Here is a 23796-nt window from a genome sequence, read left to right as displayed (position 1 = left end):
GCCATGGCCCCCACATCCTGGAGTAGGGCCCCTAGGCTGGGATCTTTTGAGGGTCCCCCGACCAGACTTTCACGGGCCTCTTTATGATGAATTCATAGCGTGAAAAAGCAAAAAAAAATTGTGTAAATTGTCCCGGGCCCCAGGGCTGGAGCCTTGTCAGCCCAGTCCTTGTGGGGGCCATGGCGGGGGCACAGAAAACTGTGAAAAAAAAACAAAAAAACTCAGCTGTGAAGTTTTCAGTGAAATTTGATCGGGGAAAAATGTAACTGCTCCACTGTGTCATACTCAAGTAAAGCTGGAGTCTGGGAGGTCTTAACAGCATCATGGTGGTCCCCCCCCCCATGGATAAAATTATTTTTCTGATCTGAGGCAATTTACCCGACTAGAAATGCCCCCCCCCCCCCAGCAATAATGACCATGCTCTCCCAGACTCAAGTCTATCTCCGCCTATGCGCGCGTCACAGAAACCCTGCTCCTAGGAAAACCCTGGCCGAAGAGAACATAGGCGAAACGCGCTGCGCACGACGCATTCAGCTCCTCCAGAAGCAGTTGGCCAATCATACCCGACGTAAAACACTGTCGCGAGGCGTATTGCGCTCTGTCCCCACCATCTTTTTTGATATCTATCCTTGAGATAACGATGGTGACAGCTCTGTAGGAAAACAGTCATGTGACGCTTTTCTTATTTTTGTGTGCATGGCCCCCACCACAAGGGTGGGGCTGTAGCCCTGGGGTCCAGGACAATTACCATCATTTTTTGATTTTTCATGCTATAAATTCACTGTAGTCGTGAAAAGTTTGTCTTGGGGGGCCAGCCAAAGATACCAGCCTCTCGGAGCCCTGCGCCAGGATGGGGGGGGGGGGGGGCATGGGTGTGTGCGGACTGCTCATCGCCCTTTTGGCACCATCTAAATCAGTGATTCCCAACGTCCCCTTTGGGGCGATGGAAAGTTCCAGGGGGGACGATAGAAGCTACGGGTGTAAACCATGTATACCACATAGGATCCTATGGGTTAGATTGCGTTGGGGGCGATGGGAGAAAAAAAAATTCTGAAGAAGGGGGCGATGGGACAAAAAAGGTTGGGAAACTATGACTTAGATCAGCGGTTCTCAACCGGTGCTCCGCGGCCACTCGAGAATAATAAAATATATCAATAAATTTGATTAAAAACAAAAAAAGAATCCTAAAGGGTACCACCATATAAATAAGATACTAAAAATGGCTCCTCAAGTTAAACAGGGCTCCGCCATAGAAATTATTCACTGAAAAGGGGCTCCACGAGTCAGAATAGGTTGAGAACCGCTGATTTAGACCATAGTTTCCCAACCTTTTTTCTCCCATCACCCCAGGGCTGTCTTAAGAGTATCATGGGCCACTCGGGGCAATCGATTTTTCTGAGGCCCTACCACAAAAAATTCAACCAGATCTCATTTTTGTGAGGCATTCTTCGCAGCGCCCGGGTGGGCCCATGCCTTAAGACGGCACTGCATTGCCGCCCAACGCAATCTAACCCATAGGATCCTATGTTACACCCGTACCTTCTACCGTTCCCCTGGAACTTTCCATCGCCCCCAAGGGGGCGTTAATGCCCACTTTGGGAATCACTGGTCTGCTTTAGAAGGTGTTGGCTCGGCACAGAAACCCTGCTCTTAGGAAAACACAGCAGGAAAACACCGCTTTATATTCACTAGATGCACCATCCCCAGATGGCGCCCCGCTACAAGATAGTCACCAGGCGAAAAGACCGAGGCGCTTGGACATCGCGGATTCGGCATTCGCGTTATTTGTGTTATTTTTTCGCGAGAGAAATCGACGAGCTGTTGCTGAAAACATGGCTGATAGCAGGGAACCACCTCCTTTCTCCGAGGATAACATTATCGAGTCCGAAAGTGACGATATATTCACTTCGGCGGTCGAGGTGAGTTTATATTTGAAACAAACAAAAGTAAACCGCTTGTATCAATTCATTTCGTAGCTCGTTGGTCGAGTTCACACGAAAATTACATTTCCTCGCTACATTTATTTTTCGTAATGTAAATGGGATCCATTTACTATTTTTCATTCAATATTTCCATTATGCCAATATGTAATATTTGATATTAGCTTTATATAATATTTTTATTCCGGGGGAGGGGGTTGGATTCAGAGAATCCGAAATGAATCCGCCCCCCATTGAGCATATTTCATACTAATTCTATACAGGATGTACTTAAGTGTTTCAATTTGAAACACTGTGATATTTTTGTATATAATGGTTTCAAGACTATTCTAATATATGGAGGCTTAATATCCCACTTCGTGCATTAATTTAATGTTTCAGAAAATTTGTTTCGTTGCTCCAAGTTATTCGAGGGTTTTACCATATCCTCCTCATTGTTATCTCTTCTCGTTAGCAAATTTTAATGACATTGGTGTAAGTAATGTGGAGCCTCACTACAATGATAGTCAATATAATAATAAACCCCCTTGAAATAATTTTTGTCTTATTTGAGAATGTTATTTGAGAAAACTGCTCAAAGGCAGTGGGTCTAGACTTTTTGACCAATGAGACTTCTTAGTATATAATTTCTATGGTAAAGTCTTGTTCGTTTTTTATTTATGAAATTTACTGATTCATTTTATTTTTCTCGTGGCAGCGGAGCCCCTGGGAGGTGGCACACGGAGCACCAGTTGAAAACTTGCTCTAACTGCTGCCTCCAAATATAACGGTAATCTGTCTACAATAATTTTTTTTCGATTCGCAGAATATCATTGTATTGAGGTTTAACTGTGTTTTAGTGTATTTTCTGATGCTAGCAGAGGTATGGGGGATACCGGGAAGGATGAAGTGGGTAACTCCCCCAACCCTTTCAGTGAAAAAGTCTTATTATTGGCATGGGTGGAAACAGACATCTGCTCCCTCTATTCACTATATATACCTGTCATAGGTACCGAAACCCAGGGGTTTCAAAGTTTCCAAATAGTTTCTAATTTCTTTCACAAATAAAAGTCCCATTTGAAAATGCTAAAGTTGGTGTTTTGCACAGTTTCCCCGCAACTTTGAGGTGTGCATGCAGACCACTCTCATATTTGTGAAAGTCTTTCTTAAGGGAGCGGGCAGACTTTCAGTGAAATACTTACATAACATGGAAATAATGAAGTTTGTCCCCCTGGAAAAAGTTGAAATGACAGCCCTGGACCACATGTATATGTTAGGAGTTAGTCAAGAGTTTAGCCAAAGTTAGAATTACAGAAATGATTCGGATTTCGGCTGTAGATCTCTGGCCAATGTTTGTGCCGATGTAAGATGACCCTGTAGGAGCCAAATCTATTTTTCTATCAACGTGTGATGCATGTCTATATATAGCAGTTGTATAGGATTAGCTCCATGTGACGAAAGAGAAAATAAGTGAAATTTGAGAGAAAAAAAACTAAGATAATTATATAAAGTTTTTCTGTAAATTTTGTAGAGAAAAATGATTACCGCATTGTGACTGTGATTTCATAAGTTGTCATAACTAACATGGACATAATTGTCATGAAAAATACGCAAACTTGACGATGATCCCGAATCGTGTCTTTTGTTGGCAGACTTTGGCTAGGGTCCACTTGTCACTTTGCGAACTGTTCGGGCTAAAATTTAATGAAATTTGCCAATATTGTGCTTTGACAGTAACATATACATAAGAGTTCCTGCGTGAAATCAATTCGGAAACAGCTTAAGTATAATCCCTATGGTGATGTGTTGGTGATTTTGCTTTGGAAAGCAAAAGGTCTAAAACTATGATGTATGACGAGAAGTTGCAAGGAGTGAAATGGAGTCCTTGCTGTCAGAAGTCTTTCTTGCGGAAAGGAAAAAAAAAATTGCTCACACATCCCCGAAAAGTGATAACACCATTGAAGTGAAAAAAATGGCATTAAAAATAAACAATAAAAATTCTCAGACTAAATAGGGGAGTGGACCTACCAAATTGAAAATAAAAACCAGGACTCATAAACAACCACATGAATGAACACTAGAACTTTGCCACTGGACTTATCCTGTTACAGAGACCTCTTCCAGCCCAGCTTCATGCCAGAGTCCAGAACACTTTATTTTGTTTAAAAAAATACAAAATGTTTACAATATATTTTCCTCGAACAATTGGGTACTGTCGCGATTAATAAATTTTTTGGCGATTTCAGGAGATGGGGTTGAGAGTTGGAGAAAAGTTTCTAGGTTTCGTTAAGACGGATGAATGTGCACATATTAGGATGGAGGTATATTTTAAAAACAATTGGAAGAAGCCCCACATGCCATCTCATCTGTTACACTTGTCATATTATATACACAGGATACAAACGAAAAGAAAAAACGAAATGAGAATTTTATTATGAAATATAAAATATCCATCGGAGGGATTCATCTCGCTTAACACCTTATTGGTGAGCAAATGGGTTTGATAACTTGCAGACTAGAAGCCAGACTCATGAACAACTATCCCTCCTGATATATGTATAAATCTGGGCGCTCCTGTAAATAATGCAACAGTCAGAGCAGAAAAAGCTCTCTGGTTTCTATAAAAACATGATTGTGGTACATAACCCTCCCAGTATGCAAAAAAAATTACTTAAAATAGAAATATGAAATGTGTATACCCGAGAGAATCCATTTGTAATGACGAGAACGAATTCCAAATTACATGTTGGGAAAAATGGTAGGCCTATGTATGATACAACCTGAATGAAAAAAGAGCTCTGAAAATATAGGGACTCGAATATTAAGGGACTTATTAAATTCAAATGCAGTGGCCTATTATAATTACAGCAAACTTTTAGAGGTAATGTCAACTTCAGACAATAACCTATGGGGAATATAGGGCCTAACAAGCAGAAGAAGAAACAAAACACCAGTGGAAGAAAATGGCAGACTATCACCGACCAGGAAAAAAGTGCCAACAGGCTAGAAAGTAAATACCTCAAGAAAAGTTGCCAAAAAAAGGGAATATAATATAGCTTCCCCCCCCCCTAGTTAGTTCGGAATTGTGATGTAGAATTTAAAATCACACACACACAAGTGGGACGTTTTATTTGCAGCTTCAGCACACAGCTCTATTGAACAGTGGTGTTGATTTTCCAGCAGATTTTTTCACATCGAAGGCAAATACAGTAGAGCCTCGATAATCCGAGGTGGATGGGATCAAGGCCACCTCAGATTATCGAAAAACTTGAATTATCTGTAAAACAATAAAAAATACTTTAAATGTTGGTTTTATTTTAAAAAAAGATGCATAAAAGTAGTGCCAACATACTTACGGTAGTTTTGTTCTTTAATAAGATATAAATTCCATGCGATGTGTTTCAAAAAATGAATGTGAAAAGGGTGCAAAGATGAGGGAAAGTGAATATTAGAACAGTATGGGGATGAGAGAAATTGATGGTGAATGAGGGTGATGCACCGAATAGCTTTCAACTGCCTTTCCAATGATTTTACCTAAGTGATTAGGGGGAAGAAAATGGCCACAAACTTGTCCCTCTCTTTGTCTGCAACCCCTCCTGAAAGTTAAAACGGTCTTCGTCCATTCGATAGTCTAATATTTTATTACACCAATTATACCTATCATAAAGTTGGGTGCTACCTAGTCCCTTTCAAACTGAAATTAGTGTATGATACATACGTACTAAGTATAGTATTATTTGAGTTAATGTCTTGGAGGGGAAAAAAATAAAGAGGGTCTCAAGAAAGAAATCTGTGCCTCGGATTATCCAGAAACTAACTTTTGGGGCTCAGATTTTCGAGGCTGTAGGCCTACTGTATGCATGCTGATCTACCATTTAACCTTTCCGTACAGGGAGGAGATATCTCGGCCTAGAGTAGATGGGAGACATACATTTGAGCATTCCCACTTATGTTTTGAATGAGAATTATTCTTTACCTCAGTATTTTTTTCCTACCTCGCTATTATTTGAGGATTTTGTTTACGAAGGAAATAATCAGTTTAGCATTAGTAGTGGATAAGTGTAAATAACAAATATAGGTAAGAATTTTTTCTCTAAAATTGGAATATTTCGGTCGTTTCTCTCTCTGGCTACATGCAAAAAGAAATACCATGCTTATTTTTTAAGTTTGAGGCGTTTTTTATTTATTAAAGTTATTTGGTAGTTTCTACTGGATGCATAGTAAAATCATTTTGACACAAAATTACTTAAAAACAGGAGTTGCAGCGATTTAACTCCAATACGATGTAGTAAAGTGACTATGTCAAATGAGATACAGAACAGAACGGACTGAGCACAACAAGGCTCTGTTGCTTATGTAATGTAAGCTCATTGTACTGGAGGGAGGGCTATGCCAAAGAAAATTCTGAATTACAAGGAGGGGAGATTGCACACCCCCCTCCCCCCCATCGTGGGACCTAAAAACCTACTGATAAATGTGCATTCAGATACAATTTCAAAAAGCATATGCAAGGTCAGGCAAAAAGGAGTTTGGAGCCCTCTAATTTAACCCTTTGACTATGAATTTTAAAAAAAAAAAAATTTGTAGTTTTCTGTGGATATGAACAAAATATGTCAAGGCAAATGTAGAATTTGAATTTTTTTTGTAACATATATGCCTCGTTCCTATTCAAAGGGTTAAGGTACCTTTGACAATATGCATTTTCAAATAAGATTCAGAGTAATATGTACAAGTATAAATATATACATGAAAGTGCGAGACTATAATAAAATCGGGAAAGGGGGGGGGGTTGTGTGTGCTGGCATGGGATCTAAAGGACTATAGTCATATTTATTCAGATACAAAATAAAAAAAATGTGTGGGGATACATGAATTTTTTAATTTGTGTATGAAGGTCAATAAAAGAAAATATCAATTTTTTTTTTCTTCGTATACAAAGAAGTCTCACACGGTGTTTTGGGTCCAAACAACCTTTTTTATGCATGGCTCGCAATGACCTGGAAAGTTGGGGGGGGGGGGGTAAATATAAATTATTTGGTAAAATTTTGAGAGAACCATACTGTGAAGGGAAAAAACAAGGTGGAAAATCATTTGGAAATGGTTAAGATGTTGTGAATTAAATTTCTTTTAAGTTTTTGATCAGAGAAATGATCGAGCAGATTTTGCAAGGAAAAGTGTTCGTTAAAATGAGATTTTAGGTATAATTGTATTCGTTCAAATAGGATTCGACTGTATTACATTGCCACAGTTACAAACAAAAAGTCTGACTTTATTGTGAATTCTGTATCGGTGCTTAGGCTAATAATTTGAAAAGTTGTGAATGTTCTTAATTTATAGTTATATCTTGAAATTTGATTATCAAAAGCTGTTTCTCAGAATTTACTTTATTTCATGATTGCAGAACCAGCATTCTTCCGAAGCAAAAAATGATCTTGATGATTTGTTGAGAGGTGAGTTTAAGAAAGTCTTATGTGATTGATCCTGTTTAAGATATTTTTTTCCTCTTAACATTTTTTGTATGGTATAATACAGCCGAAGTCCACATAATACAGTTGATGATCGTTTTTACAAACCCATACGGGCGTAATAATTATTTCATAAAATCGAGAATTTGTAAATGGGAGAGATGAAAAAAAAAAGCAGGAAATAAAAATTTAGTTGGTTTTTCTCTCCCCTACATTTATGGATGATTTAAATTTTAAAAAAATCATTTATTTTTGTTTGCTTCATCACATAATTTTAGTAAATACAAGATTCCATGAAATCAATGCTGGTAAAATTTTATGGAAATTCCATTTCTGTGAAATATTTTTGGCAGGGACGTAGCCAGAAATTTTGTTCGCGGGAACCATTTTCATTTCGGGGGGGGGGACCAATGTGATAGAACAAAAGATTAGGCCATCTTTTTACTTTTTTTCGGTCATTTTCTCATATTTCGGGGGGGGGGGGAAACCAGACTCCCAAGTCCTTCCCCCGCTACACCCTTGATTTTTGGGGTAGTGGAAAGCCTCCAGAATCATTTTAGGCAGAAACAATATTTTGCTGATCTTTGATTAGAAAACTTGGTGTAATTTGTAGAATCCCATACTTCATGGCAATTTCTGTTCTTGTAAGAGTTCGCACGCAATAATTTCTTGCAAAGTAATTTTCTTTATCTACTGTCAAGCACAATCTTTTTGTTTAAGAGTTCTATCCACTCGGGCTTTATCAACAAGCTAATACAGCGGTTCTCAATTTTTTTTGAGTCACAAAGCCATTTTTAGCAGGATACATCAATTGAAATCAGCTTGATTTAAATCACTTGATTTTTAAAAAAAAGTCATTGGTTTGAATCACAAAGTTTAAATTGAATTTTTCCTTAACTTCAATAATGTTGAAGTAAAAGTAACCTTGTACGATGTGCATATTATTGAAATGTGGTATAAAGTTACCGATCAATGTACGAGATGTGGTAAATATAGACTTCTAACCTAATCCCTAGATACAGTTCAAAGAGATGGCTGTTCTATTTCTCGTTAGCAATGTATATTTATGTAGCAATATATCATTTCATGATTTTTGTTGCACCACTGTTATTTTCTGCACATGAGGGCTAATTTGACCAGGACCTACAATTTATTGGTTATTCTGAATGGCAGGCTTTTTTTTTATATTCATCGAGAGGTTGGTGCACTAACCCCTGGATGGGGGGACTTCCTGCGGTAGCAATTTTTCTGCGGTCACATCACCGTTTCTGTTGTACCCCTGTGTCAGGAACGTTTTCTGACAAGGACGAACCAGGTATCAAACTCATGACACCTCTAAACACCCTTTGGTACTTTAGACAAGTATCTTATCAACCTGGGCTACCGTGTCCTGTTGCAATATATTATAGATAGCAATCTATTTCTATATCCTGCAATGCATTACAATGGGATCACCAGAGTTTCCCCTGATAAAAAAAAAAACAAATTTGTTTTTGTATAAAGCCTTGAATTCTGTTTCTATTCCTAATTGTCGATTTAATAATAGATGTTGTACCAACATCAATGCTGTTGGACTTGAAATTTTAATATGAACAGTGAAATTTATCTTGTTTTTTCACCAAAATACTCAAATCTGTGAAAAAAATAAAAATGTGTAAATTGGTAAGCAATCTATCATGCAAGTCAGAAAACACATCATTATAAATGCATCCATCAATTACAAAAGAAACAATCTTGTAGGCGACTAGAAAATTGGTATCGACTCCTAAAAACTTTAGATACATTATTCAGGGCTCCCACTCATCCTACTTTTCCTACTTGGTAAAATGTCCTCCTTTCTCGATTTTGTCCTACTTTTCCACCAAATCTTATCTACAAAATTTGTGTAATTGGTTTTAATTGAGCAGGGAATCATCAATATATTTCCAAATAGTACAGATGTTGTAGATTACAATTGATTCTGACAAAGCAGAAACTGTATCATTTTCAAGGTTATTGGGGGGGGGGGCGGCGGCTTTGAGGGTTCAACAAGTAGAGTAGTCAAAAACTTCTTTTCGGATTGAAAAAATAATTTGTATTTACTTTTCATAGTCTTGGACAGTAATCAGCAGTCATCATTTAAAATAATGGTGCACATTTTGTGTATAGGTGAAACAACAGTTTACATTACAAAGCAGTTGGATACACTGTCCTATTCTAGGTGTGGTGATTTTGATGCTACCCAATAGCATTCCATTGTCTTCTGTATTTTTAGAGCATGCAAGAGGCATAAACAATGCATACTTGTGTATATATATATGTATGTATGTATATGTACTTGGCAAAGAGCTAGAAATGAAACTGCTTTATTTTTTAAAACGATTACACTAGTAATGAAAAGTAAAATGTAAACAAATCCCTTCAACAAGAAGGATGGCAATGCAGTAAAATCATTCGATTCACCTTGACTTATTTACATCAGAGCTTGTAATTTAGACCACCTGCACTGCTTTTGAAAGTGGTCTCGAAGGAGCATTGTTCTTAAAAATCTTACATGCCTTCATAATTTACTGTGCATTGTTGAAGAGTTGACAGATTGGACTGTGGAAGATTCCGAAAAACAGTGTAATTTATATTGTGAGGAGAACAGAAAAGAATTATCTGTGGTTGCTAGTGCGCTGTTTTGGCCAAAAATTGTTTTTGTAACCAAGTCATTTCTGTTATTTTGCTTTGACTTGAGTCAATCTTATAATACTGAAATAGTGCTATGGGGAGAAATATTAATGAAGAAAAAGTTTTTTAAATAAAAATTTTTTAGGAATTTTTTTAATGCTATGATTGTTGTCTAGGGGGGGGGGGTACCCTCCCCCATTCTACCTTATATTCCTGCTTTTTTTAATTTTTTGAGTGGGAGTCCTGATTATTGTTAAATATGAGTTTAAGAATGACAATTTTTTGATTTCATTACAGTAAGTCTTTTACCATGGGAAAATGTTATATAAAGTCCTGGAAAATTTAAAAAAAAAAAACATTTAGGACTGTTTTTCTTGAGCAAAAACCATACTTGGTTTTTTAGAAATTCAGTTGATGTCTAAATATTTTTTTGATTTGTCAAGTCCTGGGCTAGAGTTATCTTGAGCCCTGTACATGCACTCAAGTTATGTAAAGGGAATACTGGACTCGAGAATGAAATTACATATTTTTGAAAAAAAGAAAATGAACCGTCAGTGTACTGCATCCAAGGTTATCTTGATTCTAGCTGATTAAAAAAAAAAAAAAAATCAAATGGATCATCTTTGTATTTGTAGGAGGAGGACATGAGATCAGTCTTGAGGATGATGATGCTCCTTCGCCAACTCCTCAAACCAAGTTAGAGTTTTGTACTCCAGAAGAAGAATTCACTAAACCCATCCAGCAACTGTCTGGGAGTCCTCCACCACAACCAGCTGAGATGAAGCTTTCTGATCCACCCAAGCCTGCGATTCGTCAAAATGTCAAATCTACTGAAGAAGTGAGTTTCAAAATTATCATCTTTTTTTCCCTTTATATTTTATGATACTTGTTGATTCAATAAATGATTTTTTAAAATAATGATTTTGATGGTATTTGCTTAACCTCCTTAATCCTGAAGAAAACGTTAAATTTTATTAGCGCTCAAAATCATTGGTTTGTTCGCTGGTCAGAGACCACTGATTAAACGATCGGACCACCAAGAAAAAAAATTGTAGGGGTATGCGGGACCAGAACATAGGCGGAGATAGATTTGGAAGTCTGGGGGGGGGGGAGGCAAGATGATGCTACTGTCGATTCATCTATACATATATGCATTAGATCAGTCGACTTCACCTTTGATGCTGGGTCCCCCCGTATCTCCACCCATGGACCAGAAGCTGAAAATCCCCTCCCTTCCCGTGATACATTGATCATGAAAGAATCTCCTATGGGAGAATCACTGATCTTCAGTCGTTTTATGTTGTCTCAGTCATTTAAATGTTAAATGATAATCGTTTATTTGCAGTACAAAATATTTAGAAAACCACCTTCAGAAATTAAAAAATTTATGAGTGAAACTGATTTTGATATGCTGCGTGCATATGCATACAGTATATATACCATCTGGTGTCTCAATCCTTTTGCATCCATTTGAGGAATAAATATTTTTCCAACATTTGCATTCCATTTAAGATTTCAGACCGAAATGTGATAGAGAACTTTCAGATTACACTAAAAAAAATTTCAAAGATGCATTCTCTTTACCCATGTATAAATGTGAATGTTTAAACGTCTTTCTCAGTGCTTCATGTTTGAAATGAAATATTTACTCTTTTCAGATAGTTCTAACATTTATAGAAGTGTAGATATTTATGTACGTTTATTCTTTCGTTCAATCTAGCAAGAAGAATCTGATACTTATCTGGAAATAGGTGTGTCAGACCCACAGAAAGTTGGTGATGGTATGGGTTCATATGTGGTGTACAAAGTTGCAACGAAAACCAACCTACCTTATTATAAGAAAAAAGGTTTTTCGGTTTCGAGGAGATTCAGTGATTTCTTGGGGTTACATGATAAGTTGGTGGAGAAGCATTTGCATTTGGGTCGTATTGTGCCACCGGCTCCAGAAAAAGATATGATTGGTAACGTTGAGTTCTCATTCATTTACATGAAAATTTTACTTGTTTTGTATAATGAGATCGTGAGTCACTTGGCATTATTGTAATACATTATTGTAATTGATCACACCTGTAGGGAAAGTTAATTTCCTGCATGAAATCCAAAATGAGATTTTTTTTTTTTTTTTTAATTTTTAAATATTTTATATACAGAGAAAACGAAGTGATAAATTAGTTTTTACAGCACTAAATATGTCATTTGTGACAATGAAATACTATTATGAAAGAGATAGTATTAGGAAGAATATGAGTTTTGTTAGTTAAGACTGATATTAATTTTATATTTGCCTGATGCAGAGGTTCTTAACCTTTTGTGTTCCACTGACTCTTTTGTGTAAATAAGACAAAGCTCACAGACACCCTTTGCTAATAAAATGAAGGTGACAAACCCCTTTACAAAATAATGTTAGTATATAGCAACGTTTCTCAACCTATGATTCGTGGACCAGAGGTTGTCCGTAGACAGACTTCATAAAATTCCCCCCCCCCATTTGTAATTGATATTAATATCCATATGGGTTCAAATAACATACCTATATTATAACAATGAAAAAGACAAATACAGAATTCATAATACATTTCGACACACTATGAGTGCAGTCACCAGTTGGAAAAATATATCCGCTGTCATACTGACCTGGGATTCTACTTGAGTTGGTCACCAAATCTTGCCTCCTGGTTGATCAATGGAAAAAATATGTCTGTTCAAACATGCAGGCTCTCAGCTTCATTCTGACTACAATGTTTGACTTGAACATATTTTTTTCCGCTGAGCAACCAGGAGTTAAGATTTGGTGACCAACCAAAGTGGGATCCCCAGTCAGCACGATGTGGTATATTTTTCGTCCGAAGACGTCACCCATAGCGTGTCGAAGTGTATTAGGACATTAATATTTTTTGGTATATTTGCCTTTTTCATTGTTCTTTTGTGAACATAGCAATGTAGAAATAAGAAGTCAATTGATTTCTCATCAAAGCTCAGACGTCCAGAAATTTTTCTGGAAGTTCTTTCAAGAGGCTATTGACCTGTGGTTAAGGACCTCTCACCTAATGTAATGGCTGATGCTGTTTTTCAGACATTAATGTTCATATGCGAGGATTGAAATTGCATTACTGCAGATATAAATCTGGCTTCATGGTACATCTGTTTATGTATATATTTTACTATGTGTGAGATGAGAAATGTTTCAGGTGTACAAAATTTGATAAAATGAATCATCTCATAGGCCCTAGGTTTGAAAAGTATTGACTTAAGAATACATAGATTAATATATTATAATAAGTTTGTCATTTTTTACCATTTATTCAGGAACAACTAAAATAAAGATGTCGAAGGATGATAATGTTTCTGCTGGAGAATTTGTTGAGAAGAGACGTGTAGCACTGGAGAGGTATCTAAACCGAACGGCAAATCATCCAGTTTTGAGAATGGATCCTGACTTTCGAGAATTTCTAGAATCCGAGACTGACCTACCAAAAGCAAAAAGCACCTCTGCATTGAGTGGCGCTGGCGTGCTCCGTCTGTTCAACAAAGTCGGTGACTCTGTCAATAAGATGACTTTCAAAATGGATGAATCAGATCCAGTGCGTATAATTTTTAAATGTTAATTTTTCAATTTTTTTTTCTTCATGTAATAAATTTTCTGCTTTTTAACAGTCAAGTTAGTTTAATGCTAGCAAAATTAACGAGATCATGACAAATAAGCGCAAATGCTATTGAAAGCTGTATAATTGTATCTAATTTTTTTAACGAGCTCTCAAATAGAAAGTTCAGTTGATATGAGCGAATGTTTAAAACTTCAAGTAAATTTTCCTTGTGCCCCTTCCTTAGGAAATATGCAAATGCAATAAAGTTTGATGATTTTCTGACTTTCTCTGTTCAAGTTTGAGTTAAAGACGTCAAAGAATTGTATCATCTATCAAATGAACCAAAATGCAGTTTAAGCATTATCTGTGGATTTTAGCCCTCTTTTGCAAGATGCAGGGCATGTGCACTCTTTCACTTGCCATTAGCCCCATTTATGTGTGCAACATTGCAGTAGCATTGGGAGTTCTGGCACCTGCTTGACAACTTTTTTCCCTGTTATGGAAAAAGGAAATACAGTGGAACCTTGATTGCTTGACACCTCAAAAGTATCAAATGTGTCGACTTAAGCCGATGTCAAGTTAGTAAGGTTTCATTTGATCTCACCTAAATTTTAAAGCACCATTTATGCCATGTACATGTATTTATATAGAATTGAACAATTCCATTCCATCATTTATATATATAAAAAAAAATTTGTACGAATAATTTCTGATTAATCTTGAGTTAAAGTGAAAAAAAGCATAATTGTACTAAAATATCTTATTTGCGAATGTGCAGTGCGGTTGCAGAAAGTTAGGACAACGTTAATTTTTTAAAGATAAAAATTTCAATCAAAAAATTTTTTATTTCCATTTTTTGGCTTGTCCAACCGTCTCCCACTTTAAGTTTCAAGATATCATCTGCGTTTTTGTGACTTTCATAGTCCACTGGCCAAGTTTCCAGGCTCCTAAACTGGGAAAATGACCCTACCCTCAAGCTGTAAGAAAGTATTTTCAATCAACACAGAAACAAAAAAGAATAATTGAAATACATGAGAGAAGTGTGAAAATTTATTAACTGACTTGTTCACGGAAAATTTCCAGAAATTAGCTGTGATAACACAACAGGAATTGTAGTTGACTTGTGCTTTAGTTGACTTCAGCTATCTTGTGTCGAGTTAAACAGGTTTCTCCCCATTGAATTTAGTATTATGCCAACCATGAGAATAATAACTATCACATTATCAAGGTTCTACTGTATTTACTACCTTTTTATGAGGATTTTTGCTGTACATATACCCTTTTCCCATAATTCTTTATTTTCATCTATTGTGGGGCGAAAGAAATCAGATTTTCATTTCCCATCTAGAGATATTTGTGTATGGTAAATTTAGTGAGAGATGGATTAGTATATGTGCGCATTAGGCTCTCCTCGACCTGCTCATTTTGAGTTAGTCTTTCAAACTTGAAAATAATGAGTTATTCTTTCCTGGATTTTACTACAAGTGGCTAATATGAGCTTTTTGCTAATTGTATTAACCAAGTTGGATTGCAATTATTTTTGATTTTTTACTATTCATTTGAATGAATTGCCTATTTGTTTCTTTACTCAAAAAGTTTTTTTTTTGAGTGAAAAAGTTGTAAAAATAATAGAAAAATTTAGTATGTGAAATATCTAATGTAATTTTTTCACTTTGTTTTTTGTGCTTTGCGTGTGGATAGGTTTTAATCACCAATCCACAGTATTCTATACAGGTAAGATCGAAATTTACTAGCCTGCCAATACCTACAATTGTGAAAAAACCTAGCCTACTTTTATAGTTATTTTGTTCAGTGATGCCTCCTGATGAATACTTATTAATTGTGAAAATTCTTCATTAATATGTATCATATTAATTTTTAGTTAATGCATGCACCATGGTTCTTGTAGTGCAAGTCACAGTTCAAGTGGCGTCCTAACAAACTGCAATATTGATTTGTGCTTTATAGTGATTCTTTTCTAGATTATTATGGGAAGCCATGGATAAATCCCAAAGAGCAGATGGTGGGATGGGGGGGGGGGTGGAAGGAAGGGTTGAGAACTATTGGATTTCACTAATTGATGTTGCAAAATATAAGACAATTTTAAAACGTATTGAGAAAATTTCCTTCACCTTATTTCATGTTGGAGATGGACCATGAAGTAATATTTGCAAGTTTTTATGCGCAGAATGGCATGCTTTTAATATTGAGCTATATACATGTGATCCACAAAATGAATAATTTTTATATTTGTATGAATGATAGACATATATGACTGAAAACATGTTGAATATAATTTTTTTACTTCCTATTGAATGTGCTGCATGTTTCAATTGTTCTTAATTCAATTGATTGATTTCCATGTACTTATTACTATACTATGCGTGAATCAGGGGTTCTTAACATGGGTTGCTGGGCCTCTTGAGATAGGTTGTATGAATTCACTTACAATCCGGCTATAAATTTATTGACAGCAGATACGGAAAACTAGCTGAGTGAGGAGATATCAATGTTTCAGGAAAGGAAAAATCATTTCTGAAAAATATATATCTCCTCACTTAGCCAGTTTTCTGTAGCTGTAGTATTAACAAGGGAGAATTACTTCTTTCGTCATATAAATCCATTTGTTGCATCACTTGTTTCAGGGGTGTCTTAATGGTACATGTCTTAGGCTAAGACATGTACCATCAAGACACCCCAGCTTAGGCTAAGACATGTACCATCAAGACACCCCAGCTTAGGCTAAGACATGTACCATCAAGACACCCCAGCTTAGGCCCCTATTTTTGGGGACCTCAGGAGAATTTGAATTTGATTAAACAACATGATTCTAGAATTGATGGAAAATTATTCAATTTTTTTTAAAAATATTCTAAAAGTTAAATTATTATTCTATTTTTGAAAATTATTCTGAAATTAATGAAGTAATTGCAGAATTAATAATTTCAGAATTAATGAAAGCTTTTGTTAATTTGGCCCCCCGTTTCTGTTTGATTTGGGGCCCTGGCCTCAATCTCTGTTGACCCGCCTGTTAAGATACCATCTATTAGTTTCACCAATTTTGCAAAGTAAAACATTTTTTAATCAAAAATATTTGACAAAAAATTTTAAATTAAAAATAGACCTATGGTTAAGAACCCCTGGCATATATAAATGGTTTAAAAAATTAGAATAATTTGTTTTGATTAACCCTTTAAGCAGCAATGAAGATCATTGAACCTCACCTCTAACAGCTTTTTATTTTAGCATTGACAAGCCTGAATCTATTTATATCAATTTGATTTTCTGGGTGGGTGTGTATGTTCTCTAGACAAATCTACAATTTTAGATGTGTGTATCGGTGCCAAATTTTACATAGATATGATAGGCCACTTTAAAAGTTTGTCAGAGCTGGGCTAATGCCTGAAATGCACAAAAAATTGTCAGGCTACAATCGTCTCTCGCCCTCAGCAATCACTTTCGGAATGTTTACTTTGGTTACCATGGTTCCCTAGCAATGTGTTTCAGACATGCATTATGCCTTTGCAGTGGTTTGCCACTTCAAATGCTGCCAGAATTGTGTATAATGGTTTTTCACTTTTTCGAGTAAAGTTTGAAGAAAACCCCAGCAGCACTGGGTATTATAGCTAGTATTTTATAAAATTAATTTCTCAATCAGGAAACTTTTTCCTATACTCTTTAGTCTGCATCTGCTGAAAATCTGAAGAAAGCCTATTTCATTAAAAAAGATATATCAATTTTAATGGGAGTTTGAAGATTTCTAATTGCCGCTTAAAGGGTTAACCAATTCAGTTGCACCGTAACTGTTTAGGGGGATTATATATTCAGATTTTGGGTACAGTGGAAATTTTTATATATATAAAAGGCACAGAGCAAACCAAAAAAGTTTGAGGAGTGTGAGGATCGATGGGTAAACATAAATCTTTGAGGGTACTGTGCACACTCAAGATTTTGTATGGAGGAATTTTTGTAAGAATTATTTCCTTTCACACTAAAATATTTTGTTGTAGTGTATGACGTTATATTTCTGGTTGTGTCAAATATGTTTTATTTCAGTGGTTTGAAGAAAAACAGCATCAGATTGATAATTTGGATCTTCAATTAAGAAAATTGCATAGCAGTATAGAGGCTCTTGTTCACCACAGGAAAGGTAGGAGAAGGTTTTATTTACTTTGATAAAAACAGAAAGTTAAATATATGATGAGCTGCTGATTTCTTAATATCTTTCATTGGAATTTTCAAACCACTACACAGTAAGTTTTACGTGTCTTTTACAGCATGGTTTGTTTTATAGAAATAGCAATTTTTAATGGAACCACTGCTTTGGAGAGAACATTGCTAGAACTGTGTCGCCCATATATAGGTTCTGTATCTTATAGAACCCTCTAGCAATGTCTCCCTGTTCTTTTGTCAGAAGGAAGTTCCCTTTCCACTAATAAACTTTTTTGAGCCAAAAAAACTAATAAAAATTCATCTGAAGGTGTGATATTTTTAAGCTACTTAAATTGATGCAAATTGTTCTCTTTTGTGCACTAGATAAAATTTTATCATTTATCAAGTCACTGCTTGATTTTATGAACTAGTCCTCTGGTTCCTAACAATATGTCATTTCTTTAAACATTTTTCCCATTTATGAAATAATAAATGTTGTACAGTTCAAGTCAGTCTGACTTTGTAAAAACTAGCATTGACAGATATACCGTAAAATGGTGTGAGATTATTTTTTTTTGGGATGAGAATGTGCCATTCTCGGATTCAGCAAACAAGTGCCCTTTAGTGGCTTGCTATTAAAGCCATTAGTTTTCCCTGATTAGCAGAAGGTAATGCTATGTTGTGTCTAATAGCTTTAATAACAAGTCACTACGGGGGCACTTGTTTGCTGAATCCCTGAATGACATTCTCACCCCCATTTTAGGGCATGTGTGTATATTATTTTTCACTTAGAAAACTAGATGGCAGCACTAACAAGCATTACACAAAGAAATTTCAGTTAGGTTCACAACATGTACATTCCCACATATACCAATTCGTTAGAAGTTCCGCAGAGCAATATCAGCAAGGTGCATGTGTGTGCGCACCATTTTGCAAAGCACTCATCACTAATGATTTCAAATCAAAGTGAAAATAAATTTACTTAAGATTTTGAGATTGAATTTCAAAAATTTAATTCTTTGAATGCTTAGATTAATTTTAAATGGAAACAGTCTACAACTATTACTAAACCATGCATGTACCTAGTACACATTTCTCTACGGAATTTCTAATGAATCAGCACATGCCAGAGAATGTGTGTTCTGTGTGTATGTTGGGAATCACTGGTCTACAGGCTTTTTATTTATTAGCTGCATAACGGTCAAAGAATCAAGTTATATTTTTTGTTTTTATACAAATACAAGGTCACATGCAAAATCCCCAACGAGGTGCAATGAAAAGTGCCCATAACAAATATGGGTGTCATGTTTCCTAAATTACAGCAAACCCCCATTAAAATGCAATCATAAAACCAGTGACTATATATATATACATGGTAAAATATAATACTCTGAATACTCTGCCCATAAAAAATGGTAACTGGAGCAAAGATATGGAAAATAATTTCACATTTAAAAATGTTAAATTATGTTATTTAAACATACATTTCTTTTTCTTACACAATACATAAAATATACAATCAAACTGAGAAAAACACAAAACAACAAACTCCACAAAAAGTAACATTACGATGATACATTCTGTGACCCCAAGGGATTGATTGATAGTTCCAGTGGGTCAATATAAGTTAGAGTTAATTGAATTATGCAACAGCCTTGTTACAGTATTAATTGGTCAATATTTTATAATGTCATATATATATATATATATATATATTTAGATATTTTTAATCTGAACAAAGAAAATGTACATATATATATATTTAAATCCAAACATATAAAATCAGTTAGTTGACGAACACAGAATTCATGCACCAGTATGTATTCACATGTATTTTTGAATTGATTACAGGAATGGTTATATTATTGATGTTTTTAGAATGAATTATTATAATTGTGTTGTTTTAGGATCCATTATTGTTGGTATGGATTCTAAACTATTGTGTATTGAGAATATAAATATATTGTGATTGGTTCTTATGTTATTATTTGCACGATTAGTTGCATGGTATTGGTTTATTATTTTCGGGGCAGTATATCTATAACTCTTTTGGAGTAGTGTTTTATTTGTTTTTGGCACACTTAATGTAAGGAGTTCAATCTGGATGAGGTTCTATTTCGTTTCTAACCATTTATTGTTTAAGAATGTGATTTTTATTAATCTATAAATATAGTTTTGTCTTAGTTTGTGACATTTTATTATATAATTGTTTTCTGTAATGTTTGTTATTATGGATCTTATACTATTATATATATTATCTAGTTTTGTATATTTGTTTGATAAGCTCCCCCACAAGCAGTGATTCCATATGTTACTATTGATTATATCCAAGCATAAAATAAGTCTTTTAGAAAGTTATTGTTGATTGTGTTTTTTAATCTATATAAAATGGCGGCATATGTTCTTAATTTCTTATTATTTTTTCACATTGAGAGTTCCATTTTAGATCATCTTGTATTATTCCTAGGATTTAGATTTGTATCATGAATTTTTTGTATTGTGTATCTTAATTTCTGGTTATTGATTTGTATTTTGAATTATTATGAAATAAAGGAATTGTAGCCTGAGGATTGAATATCTTAACTGAAGAATGGAGTTTTATAAATTTTTCAGAGCTTGCTATGAATACTGGGGCATTTGCAAAAAGCGCTGCAATGCTGGGGAATTGTGAGGAGCATACGTCATTGTCTCGTGCTTTGTCGTACTTGGCTGATGTAGAGGAAAAGATCGAACATCTACATGGTCAGCAAGCTGGACAGGATTTCTTCTTACTCTCTGAGCTGTTAAAAGATTACATTTCCCTTATTGGTTCCGTCAAGGTGAGGCTTGTCATTTTTTGTTTGTTTTGTTTTAAAAGTCATGATAAATATGCAAATATTTGAAAATGGCTTTTACGTTACTTATTTCTATTTGATATTTGGCTTTATGGTCTGATGTGTTCTGATTTTTTTGAATAAGAGGATGTGAAATCATTTTCAAAAGTTGCCTTTTTTCAGCAGTGCTTGAAATTCAAGTATCAAATTAAGTATGGATAAAACTGCTCATAACCCTGGACTAATGTAAAGCAGTTTACTTTCGTTATTCAATTAACTCACCAATGCCAAGCGACATACTCTGTACACCAGGCCCAGACTTCCCATGCCATAGAGTGGCGGCCAACTGCATATCTATACGTTTTTAATCTATTATTAAATTTCATTATCTCTGCATGTTTGGTATCATCCGAAAGAGGAATAATGTGGCCTTGTACAATCATAATTATATTTCCATTTATCATATGTTGAGAGTGATGAACGTTTGCTGCTTAACATGTGGGGATTAGAGATATTATTGTAAAAACCATGTTTTAGCCTGTTGAGCTAAAATTCCCTGTATGGTTATTACTGAGAGAGCGTGTTTAAGCTAAAATTCCCCTTATAATAGAGTTTGTAGTTCTTTGTTACAGCGACGAGGCAGAGTTTTGATTTTTGTGCCGTGGCAGAAAAGAAAATGTAAAAAAACATTTAGGTTTTACAGGTGATACTATAAGAATATTATAGACAAGACATTATTTTATAAACATGTACAAAATTCCAAATTAATTCAATGATTAGTTTAAAAGTTATAATTTTTTAACAAAACATCTGTAAAAACTGGCGATTCCATTTCAGTCGCCTTCAACCTACGAGATCGGATTCATTTAAATCTCCTCTGGGCTTGAGGGGGTTCAACATATATTTTTCTTAATTTTGAACCTTTCAATTTTTTATTTTTTTGTGTGTAGGGTGTCTTTCATCAAAGAGTCAAGGTTTACCAAACATGGCAACATGCACAGCAAATCCTGACTAAAAAGAGAGAGCAAAAGGCCAAGCTGGAATTAGCAGGGAAAACTGACAAGCTCCCGCAAGCAAAAGAGGAAGTTATAGAGGTAATTTTATTGTACCTTAAATGTTTTCAATGTATTGTAATTTGTATGTAATTATCATATTTTTAAATCTGTAACCATTATTTTGATTAAACATCTTTCAATTATTAAACACTTTTAGTGGGAAGCCAAGGCAGAACGTGGTCAAGAAGAATTTGAAAATATTTCAAAGATGATTCGTAAAGAAGTTGAACGTTTTGAAAAGAATCGGGTTCATGATTTCAAAGTCAGTATAATCAAGTATATGGAAGCTCTGTTAGAAACACAGCAGCAGGTAAGTCCTTTTATTAGATATTAAAAAATAGTGTGATGGTGTGTGTGGTAAAAAAAAGCATATATCGTCACTTTGTAATGAAGACCTTGTACATAGACAATTCCAACTTTACAGAAAGAGCAAAAAAGGATGGATATCCTATGAATTAACACACACATGTGGTTAATGTTTTTCTCTGTAGAGAGCAGATCGTTGCTGTTTTTTTTATCTTCTCAAAAGCTGTAATAGGTGAGATATGTTCTGAATCTAAAACTGTCAAAAAATCATGAAAAAAATTGATGTACAAGGCTTTCATTATAAGGTGACAATATCCGTTCCCCCGTTTTATTCATCTTGTCTAGGTTCTTCACTGAAACTCTTCAATTTATTATGGTCGATTTCTCAAATTTTTTTATCTACATTTGAATTGGTTCCATGTTGAAAACAGATTTTTTTAGTCATGTTTTATTGAAGTTAATGACATCTCACGCACACAATTAAAAGTTATAAAAATTTAAAAATATTTTAAACTCGTAATTTTTTATGTGATTTTAAAAAAATGATTTTATTTGTATTTGCAGTTGATCAAGCATTGGGAATCATTCCTACCAGAAGCCAAAGTGATTGCTTGATAGATTTCACTTCTCAAATGCATCTTTGTTAAAAGTAACTATCTCTCGAATGATTGTTAATATTAGGTGATGATACAAGTTGCTCACACAGTACAAACATGCATTCCATGGAACACGTTAATTCACGCAGAAGGCATAAATATGCTTCAGAGAGAGAGAAAAAAAAGCAAGAAAAAAATAATGAAGAAATTGAGTGATAAAAAGCATTCGAATTATCTTTTTTTTTGTACTTCAGCATCTCCTAATGCGAGCTTTGGATCGCCACAAATGAGAGGAATTTGCTGTGTAGAGCTGTTGTGAATTCGTTTTTTTCTCTCCTTTCCCTATGAAAATATTGCATCTGGCTCGATTTTTTTTTTTTCTTCCTTGTCTTGCATACAATGATCGAAAATCGTTTCTTGATTGAGAGCCTGTGCACGTGAATTGTTTGGGTGTTGTTATTAAAATGTAGAGATTTTTATAATATATATATTATATATTTGGTCACTCCAATAAAATTGTTTTTCAGATATTTATAGTTTATTTCAGTTATGCATTTGATTAACATATCATCCCCCTCATGCTAGAAGCACAAATGTGACATTCTTGGAGAAAAAAGAAGGGGGGGGGGGAAGAGAGAGGGGGGATGTTTGTTAATGTTTACTCTATCTCCATGCTATTTACGCTATCTACTCTATGGAAGTTATTTTCCTAAAATGGTTTGTAACTTGTTTCAATATGGGTGCACATTCACATTTTAGGCAAAACTTAGCAAAATATCCAACCAGCTGATAAAATGAAAATGTTCACATTCGTGCTTCTAGAATGAGATGGACGATATAATATTTAAGATGGCTGATTATGTGAATTTTGCTAAAAACGTGATACTATGAGATTTATCAAGAATGATAAGTTCTCTCTGTACATCCAGCATTGAAAATACAATTCACGCTGATGAGTGAAACTTCATCTAATGGCAAGCCACATTGTCTGAACAAAGTGAGTGGTGTCAGTGTGCAAGACAGTTCTGAGTAGTGTTATTAAATAGACACTATTTAATTTGTGTCGAGTCAGCTGTGACTCAGACTTATGTAGTGCCTGTTCTGGTGGATTTGTTTTGCTGAAATTCGGTATAGACGTTATAAAGACTTGGGGGGGGGGGGAGAACTACCATTAAAAAGTGTTTTTCACCCGGTGGCTGAAAATTTGAAATTTTTATTGCAGCCCCCCCCCCAAATCCCTCCATACTAAGCTGT

At 35.1% G+C, this 23796-nt stretch overlaps 1 protein-coding gene across 2 annotated transcripts; it reads left to right on the top strand.

Moving 5' to 3' along the window:
- The first annotated feature begins 1775 nt into the window (after nt 1–1775).
- Snx1 (sorting nexin 1) lies at nt 1776–23072 on the top strand. 2 transcript variants are annotated; one of them, XM_089251422.1, is made up of 11 exons: nt 1776–1919; nt 7321–7369; nt 10672–10874; nt 11757–11997; nt 13343–13617; nt 15322–15354; nt 17677–17770; nt 20386–20591; nt 21536–21679; nt 21798–21950; nt 22511–23072. In XM_089251422.1, the coding sequence occupies exons 1-11, from the start codon at nt 1833–1835 to the stop codon at nt 22559–22561; spliced, it is 1536 nt and encodes a 511-aa protein (XP_089107548.1). In that variant the 5' UTR covers nt 1776–1832; the 3' UTR covers nt 22562–23072. The 2 variants fall into 2 exon arrangements, with proteins under 2 accessions (XP_089107548.1, XP_089107549.1); XM_089251423.1 differs by lacking the exon at nt 15322–15354.
- The last annotated feature ends 724 nt before the right edge of the window (nt 23073–23796 follow it).

The sequence above is a fragment of the Pholcus phalangioides genome, unplaced genomic scaffold (assembly GCF_987345545.1).
Source record: "Pholcus phalangioides strain wild (caught in Gottingen) unplaced genomic scaffold, Ppha-v1.0 ptg000024l_1, whole genome shotgun sequence".
In the NCBI taxonomy this organism is placed as follows: Eukaryota; Metazoa; Arthropoda; class Arachnida; order Araneae; family Pholcidae; genus Pholcus; species Pholcus phalangioides.
The sequence above is the reverse complement of the archived record's forward strand: the minus strand, read 5'-3'. Positions and strand labels throughout refer to the sequence as shown.

Bases quoted from the DNA above. Each gene is read 5' to 3' on its own strand.
- Snx1 (XM_089251422.1), top strand. From the start codon at position 1,833: ATGGCTGATAGCAGGGAACCACCTCCTTTCTCCGAGGATAACATTATC. The intron at 11,998-13,342 runs GTAACGTTGAGT...CCATTTATTCAG, and splicing joins TCCAGAAAAAGATATGATTG to GAACAACTAAAATAAAGATG. The intron at 21,680-21,797 runs GTAATTTTATTG...AAACACTTTTAG, and splicing joins CAAAAGAGGAAGTTATAGAG to TGGGAAGCCAAGGCAGAACG.